We start from the raw sequence: 19,720 nt of genomic DNA, 5'->3' as shown, positions 1-19,720 counted from the left end.
CGGCCGCCACCGTCGCGAAGGGGAAGGGCAATTTCGTCTTTTCATCCAAAAATTCAAAATTATCCTACACTTAAAAATCTTACCAAACATAATATTATTTTACACCATATATTACAATCCTACCAAAATCATTTTCTTTATAATTTAGGTACTAATCATTAGTTTATCCTATCCTTCCAACCAAACGCAGCCTAAATAAATTATTATCTTACTCGTATCTTAGAATAGCTGATATTGAAACTGAAAAGATTCGGTTTGATCTTAGATTTTATTATATTCTCTTTAAAATCTATCAATTCACAAATAAATTAATTCACAAAATAATAATCTTCATTAACATTTATTTTCGATGGAGACCAAACCTTAAATCTGTGTACGTTTAACACTCGTTTGATGACGGATAAATTTTCAAGAAGTTGACTTTGTCCTATACGATTCCGATTCTACGGACCGAGATGATCCACTAAAGCCTACTCATCTTCGACGCCCCCATCTCCGCCGCCATATTCCTTAGCAAGAATTTCTGTATTTTTCCGGTGGAGGTTTTAGGCAGCTCATCCTTGAAGACCACCGTCTTCGGCACCATGTAGCGCGGCAGTTTCTCCCGGCAAAAAGCTATGACGTCGCTCTCCGTCGGCTTTTGTTTGATGCCCTCCTTGAAGCTGACAAACGCACACGGCGTCTCACCCCAGAACTCGTCCGGCCGTGCCACCACCGCCGCTTCGTTCACCGCCGGGTGCGTGTACAAGATGGACTCTACCTCTACGCTGCTCAGATTTTCTCCACCGCTTATGATTACGTCCTTTGATCGGTCTTTGACTTCCAAGTACCCGTCTGGGTGCATCACGCCAACATCGCCGGTGAAGAACCAGCCGTTTTTCATGGATTTCGATGTGCTTTCGGGATCTTTAAGGTATCCCAGCATTATGCATCCACCTCTCAATACAATTTCTCCAAGAGTTTTTCCATCTCGAGCCACGCTCTTTCCTGATTCCGGGTCGATTACATCCACCTCCGCCATTCCTATGGTCCTCACTCCCTGTCTAGCCTTCAGCCGGGCTCGCTCTGCCGCTGGAAATTTGTTCCAGTTCTGCTTCCACGAGCAGCAAACGACCAGCCCTCCAGTCTCCGTCAGGCCGTATCCATGAGATACAACAAAGCCGAGTGATTCTGTTTTAAAAAGCACTGCCGCAGGAGGAGGCGCGCCAGCGGTCAGAATATGAACGGGCCTTTCCAGTGGCTTTCCATCTGGAACATTCGACAGCATGTTGAGCACCACCGGCGCGCCGCACATGTGGGTCACCTTGTGTAGGCGGATGTTGGCGTAGATAACGGAAGCGTCGAATTTCCGAAGGCAGATGTTGATTCCACCGACTGCAGCCATGCCCCAGGTGTAGCTCCACCCGTTGGCATGAAACATTGGCAGAGTCCACATGTAAACAGGCTCTTTCGGAACGGACCACTCAAGCAATGAATCCAGAGCAACGATGAATGCTCCCCGATGACTGTGGACTACCCCTTTCGGCGAAGAGGTTGTTCCAGACGTGTAATTCAAAGTCAATGGATCATATTCAGATTTTGGAAGAACCCAATTGAAATCCGAACTACCCATCGACACCATCTGTTCATAACTACCTTGAAAATCCCCTTTCTCCGCCGGATATCCCGAGTCTCCTTCTGTGATAATCACAAGCAAAGGACGCCGAAAACCACTGGGCAACAGAGACAACGCTTCGAGAACCAACGACACCGATTGATGATCGACGAAAACAAGCTTTGGTTGAGCATGGCGAAACAGGACAGAGATCGTACGTGAATCAAGACGCAGGTTGATGGTATTGAGCACCGCGCCGGCCATAGGTACGGCGAAATGAAGCTCATACATGGCCGGAATGTTCGGAGCCAACACAGACACCACTTCCCCCGGGACGATGCCTAAAGAACAAATCGAGGACGCCATTTTCAAGCATCGGCGGTAAGTTTGAGACCATGTATAGGAGATGGAGTCGTAAACGATTGAAGGGCAATCAGCATAAACTATGGCGGCTCTCTCAAGGAAGCCAATCGGCGTCAGGGGGCTGGAATTCGCAGTGCTGGGCTTCAGCCGATCCATGAATCTCTGGTTCATGTGCGTTGAAACTGGAGATTATGATAGAGATTAGAGTTTATCGAGGGGAAAATGAGGAAAACGGGAGTGATGGAAGTATTTATTAAGAAAAAGGGATTGAATGTAATTTTACTTTTTTATCCTTTATTTTAAATTTGTTTAAAAACTAATTTTGTGATTAGAATATTTAAATATTTATTTTATTTTTTTATATAATATAATTTAATTTATAATTTAATTAAATAAAAATAATTTATAATCCCATCTTTTTTCCGCGACCCACTCTTTCTCATCTCAACCCAAGATTTTTTTTTTCCTCATCTGCTGTTGCTGCACACTCAAACCATCTTCCATCTTGCATCATTGTTCTGGTTTTTTGCTAAGAATTAACGATGAGTCTAAAAAATATTCATCTGCAAGAAATCCAACGAGAAAATCACGTATTAATAAGAAATTTATTTTGAAATTTGAATTTGTTATCGAAGTTAGATTTGGGTCGAGCCCTGGGTCGAGCTCTTCGTGAAGAGGAAGAGCTCGACCGTGAGCAGCAGCTTAGCTGCTGCTCTCGGGAAAGCTCTTCCCCAAGAGCACGACCCAAACCCAATTGGGTTGTGCTTGGGTCGTGCTGACCCAAGAAGAGCACGACCCAATAACTAGGCCAAATAATTTTTTTACTAAAAAAATCAAGTTAATTTTCTTAAAAAATTATTATTTCATTATTGTTTAATGTATATCAATGTATAATTTATGTTTGTTTTTTCATTGCAGCGGTGAATGTGAAGTTTACTGTTTAGCGACAGCAAGTTATACCATGTTTAGGGAAAATGCCTATCAATTGAACGATCAGAAGATTGAAGAATCTAGGCATTATTGTTGTTGTTGTATTTGTGATAAATTATGGTCATTGGATTAAAACATTTATATGATAGTTGGATTAAAACATTTATATGATATTTTACATTGATTTTTAGTTAATTTATGTGAAATTTTTTTACTACATTCAATCTAACAACGATCTCATACAAAAAATATATTTAGAGAATGATTCATGAATTGATCAATTATATAACATCATAAAAAATGAAAGCAAGTTGTGATTTGAATTGTATTAGGATTATTGTTTCTAATCACACAAATTGTAGCTCTTTGACTCGACCCACTCTACCCAATTTGGGTTGAGTGGGTCGTGCCACACATATATATTGTGTGGCACTTGGGTTGAGTGGGTTGCGCCACACAACCCACACATATAGACGCAACCCACTCAACCCAAAATTGTGTTGAGTGGGTTGCATTTTGGGTTGAGTGGGTTGCGCCACACAAATAGGCGCAACCCACTCAACCCAAAATTGTGTTGAGTGGGTGGCGCCACACAATATATGTGTGGTACGACCCACTCAACCCAAAATTGGGTTGAGTGGGTCGCGCCACACAATATACTCAATTTTTGGGTAGAGTAGTTTAATTTGAATCGAGTCTTACATGTTATGAGTTTTTTAGGTTCTATTATTATGAAATTTGTTAAAAATTTTATTGGAATTAAAAATTTGTTAAGAATTTTAGTCGAGCATAAATTCAACCCGATAAGAGATACATTCGTCTAATATTGTTATGAAATTTTAACCAACACACTTAAATTATAATATATAACTCATATTAAAATGTTTACACAAATAAATTTTTTATATATATTTACGTTCTAATCATATATAGAATGACTTATGTATTATGAAATGATCAAAATTCAAAATCTCTCTACCACTCGACCCAAACTCGACCCAAACTCGACCCAAACCCTAAACCCTAAACCAAACCCCAAACACCACCACTCGACCCACTCGACCCAACAATTTACCACCCACTCGACCCAAACTTAAAATTTAAAGAACAATCTTGTCCACTCCACCCACTCACCATCCCCTCGACCCAAAATTAAAAATTCAACTCAAACACATTACATATTAGTAAAATCAAATCGATAGCCTTTAAATTCAAACAAATTACATTTAATTCAAATGATTTTTTACGTCAGGAACACAAAAATAACTTAAACCTGAATCGATTATTTTGCTGGGAAGAATATATAAATGAAACATGAAATCGTCGATATCAATAAAAAAATATTTTTAAAAAAATAAAATATAAATAACTAATTAATTAATGAACTAATAAATGATCTCACTTAACTTAATAAATGAACTCACCTAACTAACAACAGTCAACTCCCTTTCTTTGATTTAAAGAAGTCAAAATCCCTTTTATTTAATTAAATTTAAAAAGAATCATATATTTTTTATTGTCCCGTTTATCGAGATTCGTCTTCTTATTATAATTGAAAGTTTGCACACATCATTTTTATATTAAAAACATTTTTTTCATTGTACGATAAATCAAGTCTATTCGTCTCCTAATATAAATTCAAGATTTTATCATCTTAAACCAAACGATAAGATTGTGATATATACAGAAAAAAAAAATTTCATATAAAAACTAATTATTTTAGAATTTATGAAATAATATAAGTGATAGATATTTAAAGTACATATAACTAATTTTGAAGGGAGTGTGTTTTTTTAAAAAAAAAACCGTGTTTATAATTCATATATATTTAATTTGGGTTTTTTAATTTAAAATATCTATCATTCCTTATTTTGAATGTTAAAAGTCAATATATATAATATATAGTCTTGTGAATTATCTCACAGATTAATTTTATGAAATAATTATTTAATCTAATTTAATTCATGATAAAATATTATTTTTTATATCTAATATATTAATTTTTATTGTTAATACGAATGACACTATTATGATTAGGAATGATCACACGTAATAATGACATTGATGGCTTGATCTGTTTTCCTGTTATTCTTCCTAAAACACCCCTGCATAAATAGCCCACCTTCAATTTTTTTCCCAATTTTCTATAACACTTGTTTCATGTAATATTAATAATACACATATTTTTTTTTCATTTTTAATTTTTTTTAAAAAAGTATGTTATTTATATATATATATTTTTTTATGAGGAAAAAGGAAAATTTTCAATAAAGAAAAATTTATGCCAATACGATAACATTGTATATAAAAAAAATGATATTTCACATTAAATTTATAAACATAACATATCAAAAGCAAGAATCTCCAATTATATATGAAATGTTCATTAAAAGAAGACAAAAATGTCAGGTTAGATGTAACGTATGCAAGGATAGTTGGGGGGGCAATATCCCACTACAAATTTTTCGGCCAAATTAAGAATATATATAAATTAATTTAAGCTTTCAAAAAAATATTTATTCATTCAAATGTATTGAGCAATAGGAGAAGGAATAAGGTACTTTAATCGGATTTGGATCATCTGTCGTGGGTAAACACATATGAATTGAGACGATCAATTAATCATCTTAGGTAAAACAAATCTGCAAAAACTTGTGTGAGACGGTCTCACAGATCGTATTTTGTGAGATAGATCTTTTATTTGGGTCATCCATGAAAAATATTACTTTTTATTGTGAATATCGGTAGAGTTGACCAGTCTCACAAATAAAGATTCGTGAGATCGTCTCACAAAAGACCTATTAAAAAAAAGATACATGGCAAGACATGATGTGCTTATCACACAACAGAAGATCCACGTCCCTTTTAGCCCACTCGATCGAAATCTAATTTGTTCAATTCAAAACCTAAATTTGAATTTAGGTTTTGGTTGTTTCTTTTATGTGGCTGACTTGGAACAATATAACAAATAGTGAAACTACTTACAATACAATGTGGCAAAAAAACATATTTGAATTTAGGAGAAGTAATTGCACCATTATATTTCAATTATCCATTATATTTATTTGATTAATTTTATTATTTAATTGAAGGTTGTTGATTTAGGGAGTGATAAAAAAAGTTTATATGTATTTCATCATTAATAAGTTTAAATATTTTGAAAAGTGTTGACTAAGACTTAAGTACTTTAATATATTTTTGTTATATACATTTCCGTTATCTAAGTTAAAATAACATATTTTATCGTGGATCATAAGTTTGCGAGGGAAAAGGCAACATGACAATAGCTTGCTATAGACGATCAATATCGTAAAAAAGTTTTCAGACGAATAATCGAAAAGATGAACATATAATAACGAAGTAAAGGCAAAAAAAAAAAAAAGGTAAGGTTTATATTCCATTCCAATCCTCTTATTTACTTTTAGCATTTCTAGGGAATAAAATGAAATAATATAGTTGTCCACATGTCAAATTCTGAACAAAATAATTTTATAATATAAATCAAATATTTTATAAGTCAACTCGAAAAATTCGCAAATATATTTGATTCGTCTATGGTCCTAATCACCTCCCCAAACCTCACCCCACATAAGTCTTTTCATCGATAATTATAAAACGTGAGAGTGGATTTGAATTGAGTGATATGAAATTCATTATCTTGATTTATCATACTTTGATTGGATGCTTTTTGAAATCCCTTCCCTCAAACTTTTAACCTATTAAGCATAGTTTGTTATATTTGATAACTAAATGATTAATAAATTATCATTTTTTATTTTATGTTTGGTTCATTTTTTAACAGCTCATAAAATTTGGATAGGCCCGTGATAATGCTGATCACTATGGAGTAGACATCCTTCTAATGTGTAGGGATATCTACATGATAAATAATAAATTCTGTGAAATGACATTATTGCTCTTATTTCTGAAGCATTGAGATTTAAATTAGTTTTAGATATTCTTTCGAAAAAAAATTGCTACGGATATGGTATTAGGGCATACATAATTCATTAAATATTAAAAATATATTTTTGTTATTAAAATTTAAAACTAAGTATTAAAATTAATCTATAATATTTATTAAACTTGAGATATTTCGAAATTTCGTCAATAATTTATTTTAAAATATCAATAATCAAGTTATAAACTCATGAAACAATAAAAAAAATATTAAAACGTAAAACATAAATAAAATAAATATATAAAAAATTGAAAAACGAACTAGCGTATTGCACACAACAAATTAAAATTTTAAAATATATAAGATTATTTGATGCATACTTTATTTATTATTGTTTTATGAATGCATATATATCCTAATTTGATAATGGTAAAAACTTGTGTGAGACGGTCTCACGAGTCGTATGTGTGAGACGGTCTCTTATTTGAGTCATCCATGAAAAAGTATTACTTTTTATGCTAAGAGTATTACCTTTTATTATAATATGGGTAGGGTTGACCCGTCTCACAGATTAAAATCCGTGAGACGGTCTCACATGAGACTCACTCTTTGAGAATTGAGATATGCAAGTGCATGATCTCGATAACAATGAAAAATAAAGTTTTTATGATAAGGTTAATTTTGTCATTACAATTTAATATATAAATTGAATCACTCTTGTTAAAATCATATCAAACATTCAATATATTATCATACCATCATACTTATCTTTGATTTATCCATATATTATATATTTCATACTTATCATATAATGTGTACCAAACTATGCCTTAATGTATTAACAAAGATTTGGATTTCAAATTCTCATGAAATGGAGCGATTTAAAGTCCATAAATGGAATATTTGGGGATGTATTCAATGTAGCCTGTAGGAGATTTATTGGCTTTTAATGACTTTGGTAAATTTTAAAAGTTTAGATGTATTCAATTAAGAGTTTCAAAATAAACTTTCTTAGAGTTTTAAAAAGTCAAGTGATATTCAATATTGACTTTTAAAAACTCTATAAAAATCTATATGTATTCATATTTTCTATATAATAACTTCATATAATTCATTAGCATATCGACATTAAAGTCTAGGTTAAAATTGTAAATTATCCAAAATTGTATTTGGTTCAATATAAAAATTTGAATGGATTTTTAAAACTTCAAACTCATACACAAACTATTTATTTATCTTTCCGTCGCTTTACATCACATCTTTTCTTATATTCTCTACTCTCATCTATTTATATCACTCTCTCAAATTTTCGAAATGTATCTATATATATGTTTTCATTTTTAACTTTTCAAAATTTTCATTTTTTGGCTGATTATTATTTAATAATTTTTTATTTTAATATCATAGGAAATTTTGAATTATAGAATTGATTTTGTGATTTTTAATTTATAATTTATACAAATTAATGTAATATTCAGTAATAATAAAAGATGATCCAAAAAATGTTACTAAATTTTTAATAATTGAATAGCCTCACAACAACCATAATTTTTTAATTTTTTTTAGCATTTTCAATTAATATGCAAGTTTTGATATTTTTATACAAAATTATATTCACACATTACTAAATTCACACAATACTAAATAATATTCTTTTCAAGTGTATATTATCGATTAAAAACAAGGATACAGATTAATCAATTGATGTATTTTAAAAAATTTACTAACATGCATACAAACTCATATATATACACATGTAAAGATTAAATGATTTAAATTTTAAATAAGCAAATTTGTTTATTAATATAAATATTGAAAAACTATTTCAAAACTGAATATGTTATATATGTCCATTAACTATTAGTTCAAAGAAATTAATAAAAAATAATATGTTATAATCTAGTACAAAATTTATAAAATTCTATAAAAAAATTCACATAAGTCTAAAAAAAATTTGCAAAAAAGTCTACATGAATCCACACAAACATGCTTATAAATATGTGAGCTTCCATAAAAGTCAATAAAAATCTATCATTTAAAAAATTAATCAAAACTCTGAATTGAATATACCTCATTTTATTTCAAATCCAAATAATTCGATCCAAATATAACATCAAACAATTTACCAAAATAATGCAACCAGGGTGTATTAGAATAAGATACAAGGACATTTTTGATAAGATGATACATGTTTTTTTTTTCAACATGATTGATACGATAATAGTAAAATCTCTATAGTCTTAAAACAAATAACCGAACTTGGCGATACTTACTGCTTCAATATTCAATACATCAAAGTTCAAACACACTTCAATGAAATCTATCTCCCATTTTTGACATAATACGTCAGCACTCTAATAAAAAATGTAATTCACGCTGACGATATAAAATAGTAAATCGACTGATAATATAACAAAATAATAATATATAAATTAAATGACTGAAAATATAGTTTTTCCCCAAATTATACAAATCCGAGCTTATATAGAATCTAAATCATACATGTGAAGTATATATATAATTCGATGATTCTGCAGAATATTATGCAAAACATCGATGATTCGAGTTTGCACTTTCAAATCGCTGACTATTTTATTATCTTATAATTATAATTATAAATAAATAATTAATAAATAATAAAGTATTTTAAAAATAGTTGAAAATATTTCTCCACGGGATAAAATAACAATTTTTGGCAAATTTAAATAATATCGATCATGTGCAAGCGGTGTACGTATCTGCCCACCATCGACACGTACTCTATCCTATCCATGGCCCAATAATAATAATAATGCACATATAAATATTATTTATTTATTTATTTATTTATGCTGATCTTCGTAAAATGTGCCAATCCATTCATCCCATCACGTTTTCCAGATTTTCCAGTTTGAAAAGATAAACTTTTTTAAAAAAAAAATTCGGAAAAAATATATATTTAACATAAAAAATAATAATTCTTACCAGTCGGATACAAAGTTTAAATATACAATAAAATTTTTATACAAAACATAATCAATATAGTAAACATTTATTTAAAATATCGTTGATAATATTTTCCCAAGTAGATAATCACTCGTAATCATTTTCATTGCTATAATATTTGCCAAAAACTTGTGTGAGTCGATCTCACGTGTCGTATTTTGTGAAACTGATATCTTTTTTGAGTCATCCACAAAAAAAAGTAATTTTTTTGTTAAGAGTAGGCAAAACTTATATGAGACGGTCTCACGGGTCATATTTGTGAGACGGATCTTTTATTTGGGTCACCCATGAAAAAGTATTCTTTTTTATGCTAAAAGTATTACTTTTTATTGTGAATATGGGTAGAGTTGACCCGTCTCACAGATTATGATCCGTGAGACGGTCTCACATGAGACTTACTCTTAAGAGTATTATTTTTTATTGCGAATATCAATAAGGTTGATCCGTATCACACATAAAGATTCGTGATATCATCTAACAATAAAACTACTCATAATATTTACAATAAAAATTGGATATTTAATAGTTGTAGCATGATAGAAGAAGTCTGTAGATAAAGGCAAAAACTTGTGTGAGACGGTCTCACGGGTCAAATTTTGTGAGACGGATCTTTATTTGGGTAATCCATGAAATAGTATTGCTTTTTATGCTAAGAGTATTATTTTTTGTGGTGAATATGGGTAGGGTTGACCCGTCTCACAGATTGATATCCGTGAGACGGTCTCACATGAGACCTACTCGTAGATAAAATAACTAAAAATCATATTTTTAGCATTAATTCATTCGTCTTTGTTTTTTCGAAACTTGAATTCTATCCACATGAGTGTCGGACAGCGACAAAATCAGCAGATTTCTCTTACTATATTATGTTCCCGGAAGGTTCATCTCCGAAGAAGAACTAAGAAACCCAGAAATCGAGAAGCCATTATCGATGTTGAGGCCAGTAATCTCCGTCTCCTTTCCCGCCTCATCAATGGCGGAGGATTCAAATTACAGGTATCCGGGCAAGCACCATTCTCAGAATTGGGCGAACGGAGTAAATTATCGTAATGGCTCCACCTCTATCAATAGGCTTCCCAGATTCGGGTAATTATATATTTGGCAGAATTTCATGTTTTTGATCTTGTCTGGGAACAGTCTGAAGATTTTAAGGATTGCTACGAGATACTGAGAATCAAAACTTTTTAATATTTCGAAGTAATTGAGTTTTGAAATTGAATGTGTTGTATTTATATGTTTTTAAGTATAATTATTATACCTTCATCTGTCATAATTTAGGACGGTTATACTAATTCGGACATTATCTATGCTAATCGGACACTATCAATTGTTGTATCCGTTGGATTGGAGTGTCCGGTTAGAATTATTTTTCCCTAGTATTAGGATTGAATTTATTTTGTCGCTTTAATTCCGAGATAGGACAAAAACTTGTATTAGTCAGTTTCACGAGTCGTATTTTGTGAGACATAGCTCTTATTTGAGTCATCTATGAAAAATCTTATTTTTTATGCTAAGAATATTATTTTTTATTATGAATATCGGTAGGATTGACCGTCTCACAGATAAAGATTCGTGAGACCGTTTCACAAGAGACCTCCTCATGAGATATTACTTGATTCAAACGAATTGTTAATAACTTTGCTTTCCCTTTCCACTTGAGTCTTTTTTTCTTTTACCACTATTTTTCTTAGCAAATAGAAAAGATTGGAGCTTTTCAAAGGACCCCCCTTCAAGTCTATATTTTAATGTTGAAGGTGTAAATAAAATTTTATAGGATACCCGCTCTTAATAAGTGGAGTGGATAATGCTTATTAAATGAAAATTATTTCAATTAGTTGATTTTATAAATTGCGTTGTCTAATAATTTTAGTTGAAATGTATGTATTTAATTACACAATAATAAATAGTCCTTCTTATAATAATTTTAATTTGTTTTATATAAATGTTTGGTACTTGAGTGATCGTTGAAGTTGGAATTTAAAATAGAACCGTTTGTCGGCAAATAATGGGAGGGGAGACCAGTCAACAAAAATAAGGAAAACGTGGTTGGCATTATCTGACTTAGGAAGTTGCGTGAGAAGATGGAAGACGCGTTTTATACGCGTCTTCACACGGTCAGGGGGCTCTATAAATAGAGCTCCCCCCTTCATTTGGAAATCATCCCTTCTTCGAGTTTTCTCTCATCTTATAAGCATTTGAGTGCTTAGTTCTATAATATTTGTGAGGTGTACAACTCACTCACTGTGTTTCCAAAGAGAACACACACTCTCTTAATACAGGAGAACAAAACACCTCACAAATATTATAGAACTAAGCACTCAAATGCTTATAAGATTAGAGAAAACTCGAAGAATGGATGATTTCCAAATGAAGGGGGGAGCTCTATTTATAGAGCCCCCTGACAGTGTGAAGACGCGTATAAAACGCGTCTTCCATCTTCTCACGCAACTTCCTAAGTCAGATAATGCCAACCACGTTTTCCTTATTTTTGTTGACTGGTCCCCCCTCCCATTATTTGCCGACATTTCTCCCACTTGGAGATTTGATTGAGAATCAAACACATCTCCACACATCCTTTCAATCTTGCCATTTCCTGCTGCTTACGTTTCCTCTAGGCCACTTGAGGATCTACACCACTCAAACTTATCAGTGTTCACTGGCTTGGTCAGAAAATCAGCTATGTTATCCTTCGTATGAATCTTCTGCATATCCACGCTTCCTTCTTCTACTACTTCTCGCACAAAATGAAATTGTACTCCAATGTGTTTCGTCCTGGAATGAAAGGCTGGATTCCTTGCGATGTGCAAGGCACTCTGACTGTCACAAAACAAAGAAACATTCTCTTGTTTGTGCCCGATCTCCTCCAATAACCTTTTAGTCCATATTGCCTCCTTGCAACCTTGAGTAGCTGCCATGTATTCTGCCTCTGTTGTAGATAACGCCACAACTGTCTGCAGTTTTGAAACCCAGCTTACTGCTCCTCCTACAAGCGTAAACACATAACCAGTAGTAGATTTTCTCTTATCAGGATCACCTGCATAATCTGAATCGACATAGCCCCTGAGTGTAAAATCCGAACCTCCATAACATAATGCAGCATTCGAGGTACCCTTAATGTATCTAAGGATCCTCTTAACAGTGCTCCAATGCTCTCTTCCAGGATTCGCCATATACCGACTAACTGCTCCCACTGCTTGAGCAATGTCCGGTCTTGTACAGATCATGGCGAACATCAAACTTCCCACTGCTGATGCATATGGTACTCGAGACATCTCCATCCTCTCTGCTTCACTGCTAGGACACATCTCGGAGGATAACTTGAAGTTAACAGGAAGAGGGGTCGATATTGGCTTACTATCTTGCATGTTGAAGCGTTGCAAGACTTTCTTCAAATAATTTTTCTGGGAAAGCCAAATCTTTCTGTTACTTCTGTCTCGGTGAACTTGCATCCCTAGAATCTTGTTTGCTGGTCCCAAGTCCTTCATATCAAATTCTCTAGCCAATTGTGCCTTCAATCCTTGGACCTGATCTTTGTTGGGGCCTGCTACCAACATGTCGTCCACATACAACAGCAAAATGATATAATCATCACCAGAACTCTTGAAATACGTACAAGGATCTGCACTCAATCTGTTGTATCCAAGGCTCATGATATAGGAATCAAATCTCTTGTACCAACACCGTTTGCTAGCATAAAAGGAAAGGGACAATTTTCATATTTATGAAGCAACTGATTTCTAATTAATCTTATATTATTACATTGACTGTATTTTTGCATTGTCTTATGCAATATAAGCCGAAACAAAAATCGGTGCTTCGAGTGTAATGAAAGATATACGATGGTGATATGTTAAATCGTTAAATATTTTTCAGTGTTGGCATAGCAAATGGAAACAGGAGCGTGCAGGAGCAGTCGGCAGGTGTTCCAACTTCTGTTCCGGTTCGTGTGGCGCACGAGCTTCTCCTAGCAGGTCATCGTTATCTTGATGTCAGGTGAGCTTCAATCAATCCGCCCTTAGAGCATGTACAGCGGGTGGGGAAGCGCGTGTCTTCCACACCCGCCCTTCCCCACCCGCGTAGAGGGGCGAGAACCTCACACGCGAGGATGTGGGTGGGCTCGTGTGGTGAAGCTCACCCATTTTTTTTTTCAAACGGTCAGAGAAAATCTGTTCGTTCTTAATTATAAAAAAATTAAAAAAAAGAATTATATAGAATGCCTAAGATGATCTGTATGTAGCATGTCAAAGGCCAAGATCAATCTCAGCCTTAATAATTATAAAATATTATTTTTTTATAAATAAATAATCGAAAAAATGAGAAAGAAATCTGATTTTTTTTTTCTTCCAGAAATTCTGAAAAAGTACGAATGACCGTTTTTTTTTTTATTCCAAGCACACTTCCATAAATGGACCTCCTTGCACTTAAAAAAAATCACAATTTCTTCAATTTTAATTCAAAATCTGAAGATTTCTGGTAAAAGATTCAATCAATAATTTTTAATTTGTTGTAAATTTTTTTGTTTCGTTTAAATTTTAATTATGTGTATTATAATTTATTATATTTATGTTTTTAAAAAATTACTGAATTGAATAAAAAATCGATATTTCAACATCATGTTTACAATATCATCTAATCGCCGAAGAAACACGAGATGAAGTTACCAACTTCTGCAACCACCTTCGCCACACATTCGTACATGCTAAAGAACAATATTTCAATCAATGTTTCGTGTTTTATTAATAAAATTGTAAAATTAATGGCTCGCATTCGTGCACAGGACCGCCGATGAATTTAGTACTGGGCATGTTGCTGGCGCTATCAATGTTCCTTTCTTGCTGAGAGTTGGACCAGGTTAACTAACATATTTGAGCTACTACATGTTTGAAATGCTGGATAAGGTGGTCAAACGTTTATTTGATCCGGTAAAGTTCCTCGACTAACTTGCTCGAATCATCGCTATAATAGGTATGACCCATAATCCCAAATTTTTGGACGAGGTGTTGTCTCATTACAGAAAAGACGATGAAATTATCGTCGTAAGTACTCTTATTGTGTTTGGATCGAATCATTTGAAATCCAGAATCTTAAATCCTAGATTGTAAATCTATTAATCTAATTGTTTAGATGGTTATTCCATATAGATAGATTTTAAATTCATTATCCGTAATATTTGTAACCTACGCTTCTTTTGTTAAAATCCCCTATTCAGACTTTTACTCCATATTATGTCCATTGACAGGGGTGCCAATTAGGGAAAAGGTCTCTCATGGCTGCAACTGAGCTATTATCTGCTGTAAGTCACAATATTGAATCTCTTAACATAAGAGAGTGTGTGCAATCTTTGAAAATAAATTATCTGCGTTTATAATTTGTAAAAAAACGATTTTTCGTTTTTGATTTGAAAATTTGATGTCGTATGACTTCAAGTATTATTTTACTATCGAAATGAGAAAAATTTTTCATATACAAAAAGAAAGTGTATATAAAAGTTTAATTTTACTATCGAAATGAGAAAATCACTTGCGATATATTTTAATTTTTTATTTGAGTTTGGTCGACTGCCCTGCTTGTATTTATTTTGTTTTAGTACCCATTTTTTGTTGTATTTATTCATGAAAATAATTTAAAATGTAAAAATTAATTGTAGGGCTTTAGTGGAGTAACTGACATGGCAGGAGGATATGCAGCTTGGGTGCAAAATGGACTGCCAACGGAGCCTTAACGATGCTTATTTCCATTTACAACAATAATTAGTGAAAAAAAAAACTCTAATGCAGAGAGCATTTAACATGTATATGTTAATTTAAAATGGAAATGTAAGTTAAATCATTTCTTAATTAGTGATGATATAATATATGGACAATGAATCTTTATATATAAAACATAATGATTTAGAATTTTAATTATCCAATATGTACATCAAGTTACTGTCTTAGCTTTTGTATCAACTGGTGTTTACATAGGAAATGTTTGTTCCATATAGAACAAATTAACCTTCGGATTCTTACCATTTAAATACACCGATCCATGCATTGGTTGAAGTGGGATGACCTTTGCAAACCGAAGTTCTAGTAATCTGATAGCTTTCAACAAAGCTTTGTTAGCTCAGCAAGCGTGGAGAATCATCCACTTTCCCAATTCTTAAAGCTAGATACTTTAAACACTACGATATTATGGTGGCAGATTTAGGGTCCAATCCTTCGTGCACAGGACCGCCGTTGAGATGATCGAACATTACCTCAATTTCTTTTAGAAATAAATTGTAATATTTCTCTAATTTATGTGTTTTGTAGTAGCTAAACAAGTTTCTCCTCCTCTACAGGAGGTTACTATGTAATAATAAATGTTTGTCTTTGAATAAAGAAATCCTTTGTTCTAGCCCCTCGCATGTATTATTTTCAAATTGAGCTTTTACTCTACACCTTGAGGTAGGAAACGAAACATGATTGTGCTAAGTGCTACTGAAGGAATCTACGTCAAAAAGCATCGGTTGCAATTGTGTGGTTGGACTATGAAGAGCAGCCTGTAAAATTCGGTGGATATAACCCGATAGCACTCCGGTCGAAGACGTAAAAGATTTAATATATATTAAGGAAGTATGATGAGCTTTTAAATATAAAAGAAAATCAACTATTTAAAAATAAGGTTGAGGGGTATTTTGGGAAAAGGGGGAGTTGAGATAAAAATGAAACATTAAAGGGTCTGAATCCAAAGTTGCCCATAAATTAACCTTAGGCTCTGATATCATTTTCTGAGGCACAATTATCAATTAAAAAATCAATAGGGCATATGGGTATTTGTGACATTTATAAAGTATTTTTCTCTCAGAGTTGGGACCAAAACCATTTTAGTTTAGGTCCTGAACTTGAATTTACCCAAAAAAATGCAATCTGGACGAGCAAATACAACAAAATCAAACTAGTCGTTAAAAAAAAAAAGCAGCAGCAAATCTACACGCCGTTCTCTTCTTATTTAAAAAGCAATTCCTATTATCAATACTCCTCCTCCTCCCCGCCCGTGTCCTCCACGGACAATTCATTTTAGCACTCCCTCCCCGCCAATCCTGATCGTGTACCTATTCAACATCCACAACCCTCTGTTACGTACTCTTTCCCTACCTCCATAGCTCTTCTACTCACGATCAGAATCCATATCATCCAAACCGTAACGCCCCTGTGAATTACGATTATTATGCCACCTACACAAACCCTAATCTTGTTCCCGATTACAATCCCTCGACCTTTTCAAATTCTTATTCAGAGGGGTCTTCATCTTACTGCGATCACGCGAATTCGTTTGCAAAACGAACGGTAATTATGGAGATCTAGGATAGTATGATGGTGGGATTTATAAATATAATGGTGGTCAGGTGGATAGGGGCCGATCCTCTGAGGTAAGAACTGGTGGTGGGATGTTGTTTTATGATTATGGGTGGCCAATCTCCTACAATACTGGAGAGATGAAGATGACTATTTCTGGAAATTCTTATCATAAGGTAGTCAAGGCGGTTCCCAAATCTGAGGATTTTGAGGATGTTAAAAGCGGTGGTGCCCAGAAGTTCCGGGTCAAGCTGTTGTCTGAAGGTTTTGGTCAGAGTTACATGGACGTAATGTGTTAGGTTCGCATGATGCTTATCGTTTTTGTTTCTTTTGGTTGTTCAGTAGTTACTTTATTTAGTTTGGTGAAGTTTGCTTACTTATTGTTGTTTGTGTTGTACTGTGAAGTAGATGGTTTGACAGCACTGCACACCAACTGTCATGTTTTGATTGTTTCTGTATCCTTTGTGCATTTATGGATAGGAAAACGCATGTATGTTGTTGTGATTGTGTCTGTGATAGCTTTAAAATTTCTTTTATTCTTTAATGATTATTTATGGTGATTTGGAATCGTGTTTGTGACACTGGAACTTAGATTGGTCTTGATGGAGTAAGGATTCTTGATCCAGGACTAGCCGAACCTTGAAAATATATCCACTTTATAATGTCTCCAAATGGGAGGCAAGCTCTCCTATGAACAAAATTTGAGGTGTTCAGGTATGATAGTCTGGGTCTCTGGGATTGTGTTGGGATGTGGCTCATCTTTCTTTGTATGTGTCTGTGTAGGTATTAGATTCATATATCTATGCTTTTTGGGCCAATACCACTGCTGATCCAAAATTAAAACGGATCAGACTGAAATCAAGTAGTTATACCACAAACATTATTCTGGACATGGTGACTGCAGCAAGCATACAGGTTAGATGGTCTTCTCTTGACCTTTTTTCTTTTTCTGGTGGTAGATGCTAGATGAAGGAAGTTTCTCCTGCTCACGTTTGATGGTGAATGTTTGGTAATATCATGATATAGGGTAGATTTAGACTTTGTTAATTCTATTTTCTAAGCGGAATATTTAGTTACAATTATGATGTTGTTACTGATTACCAAACAATAATCCGAGTTATATAAATTACCAACTTACCATCCTATAAGATAACCCTTCAGATTATAATGAAGGAACATAAAAATATCTCAATGGAAATTACAAAAAGAGTCAAATAGAAGACAACATAGCCAAATCACCTTATCCACGAGGTGCTTCTGTGCATTCCTTAGAAAAGTGACCAAATTTCCCACAATTGAAGCACTTTCCTCCATCAGGGCCACCTCTAGACCTCCCAAAGGCATCACGCCCTCTACTGTTCCCACCACCCACACACTCCCTTGCTATATGCCCGGGCTCGCCACAAGTAAAACAAACCCCACCACTTCTGTTCCCAAAGCCGCCGCCCCCTCTACTGTTCCCACCACCCAAACACTCTTTTGCTCTATGCCCGGGCTCACCACAAGTAAAACAAACCCCATTACTTCCGTTCCCAAAGCCGCCGCCCGCTCTACTGTTCCCACCACCCACACACTCCCTTGCTAAATGCCCAGGCTCACCACAAGTAAAACAAACCCCACTACTTCCGTTCCCAAAGCCGCCACCCCCTCTGCTGTTCCCACCACCCACACACTCCCTTGCTAAATGCCCGGGCTCACCACAAGTAAAACAAACCCCATTACTTCCGTTTCCACGACGGTTCCCAGTAGGACACTCCCTCGCTATGTGCCCGTACCCACCGCAGGTATAACAACCGTCACCATTCCCACCGCTGCTCCCGCCATTGCAATCCCTAGCCATATGCCCCAACTGTCCACAGTTATAACAACCGCCGCCGCGATCTCCAGGACCATTTCCATTAGTCCTCCGACCACTAAACCCATATCCGCCACGGCTATCTCTTTCGTCCCGCCTCCGGGAATTGGAATCGACGGGGCCACCTCCAGGGGCGGTGACGTCAACAGCTTTGGTCTTATCTCCATCCAGAATTATAGTGAACTCAACGGTTTCACCCTCGTACAGCGTGCGAAAGCCATCGGACTTGACAGCGGTTTGATGAACGAACAAATCTTCGCCACCTTCATCGGGCTGGATAAAGCCGTACCCTTTTTGATCATTGAATCTTGTCACAACTCCTTTCGATCGAGTAACCTTCTCGTCCGCCATAACCAAGAGATGACCAAAACCTCAAACCCTAAAGCCCTCTGTCCCACCGTATATAAAGGCACAATCTTAGAAAACTTCACCTAATTTCAAAATAACCCCTCAAATTCCATAATTCTGAAAGTAACCCCAACTTTTTTTAGAAGAAAATCTAAAAATATGTGGTTTATTGGATTTTCATATTACACTATATCATCTTACCATATCATTGATACGAACGACTATTTTTTTTCCAAAAATAAAATTGATTTGGAACTTTTCGTATTTAATATAGAAAATAATAAAAGAATACGTTTCATATATAACAAAAACTTGTGTGAAATGATCTCATGAGTCGTATTTTGTGAGACATATCTCTTATTTGAGTCATACATGAAAAAATATTACTTTCTATGCTAAAATATTACTTTTTATTATAAATATCG

At 34.2% G+C, this 19,720-nt stretch overlaps 3 protein-coding genes across 3 annotated transcripts; 1 reads left to right on the top strand and 2 right to left on the bottom strand.

Annotated features, from left to right (window-relative positions):
* Positions 1-308: 308 nt before the first annotated feature.
* LOC140841745 (2-methylpropanoate--CoA ligase CCL4-like) lies at positions 309-2,169 on the bottom strand. The gene has a single exon (XM_073209397.1). It carries the CDS (start codon positions 2,126-2,128, stop codon positions 464-466), a length of 1,665 nt encoding a protein of 554 aa, XP_073065498.1. The 5' UTR covers positions 2,129-2,169; the 3' UTR covers positions 309-463.
* Positions 2,170-10,569: 8,400 nt separating this feature from the next.
* On the top strand, positions 10,570-15,677 carry LOC140841744 (thiosulfate sulfurtransferase 16, chloroplastic-like). Its single transcript, XM_073209395.1, has 6 exons — positions 10,570-10,859; positions 13,647-13,766; positions 14,551-14,624; positions 14,739-14,809; positions 15,013-15,066; positions 15,421-15,677. Exons 1-6 carry the CDS (start codon positions 10,705-10,707, stop codon positions 15,493-15,495), a joined length of 549 nt encoding a protein of 182 aa, XP_073065496.1. The 5' UTR covers positions 10,570-10,704; the 3' UTR covers positions 15,496-15,677.
* Positions 15,599-19,355, bottom strand: LOC140841743 (uncharacterized). The gene has a single exon (XM_073209394.1). It carries the CDS (start codon positions 19,296-19,298, stop codon positions 18,333-18,335), a length of 966 nt encoding a protein of 321 aa, XP_073065495.1. The 5' UTR covers positions 19,299-19,355; the 3' UTR covers positions 15,599-18,332.
* Between the last annotated feature and the right edge of the window lie 365 nt (positions 19,356-19,720).

The sequence above is a fragment of the Primulina eburnea genome, chromosome 9, assembly GCF_022965805.1.
Source record: "Primulina eburnea isolate SZY01 chromosome 9, ASM2296580v1, whole genome shotgun sequence".
Classification (NCBI taxonomy): Eukaryota; Viridiplantae; Streptophyta; class Magnoliopsida; order Lamiales; family Gesneriaceae; genus Primulina; species Primulina eburnea.
This window is presented reverse-complemented; position numbering and strand designations above follow the sequence as displayed.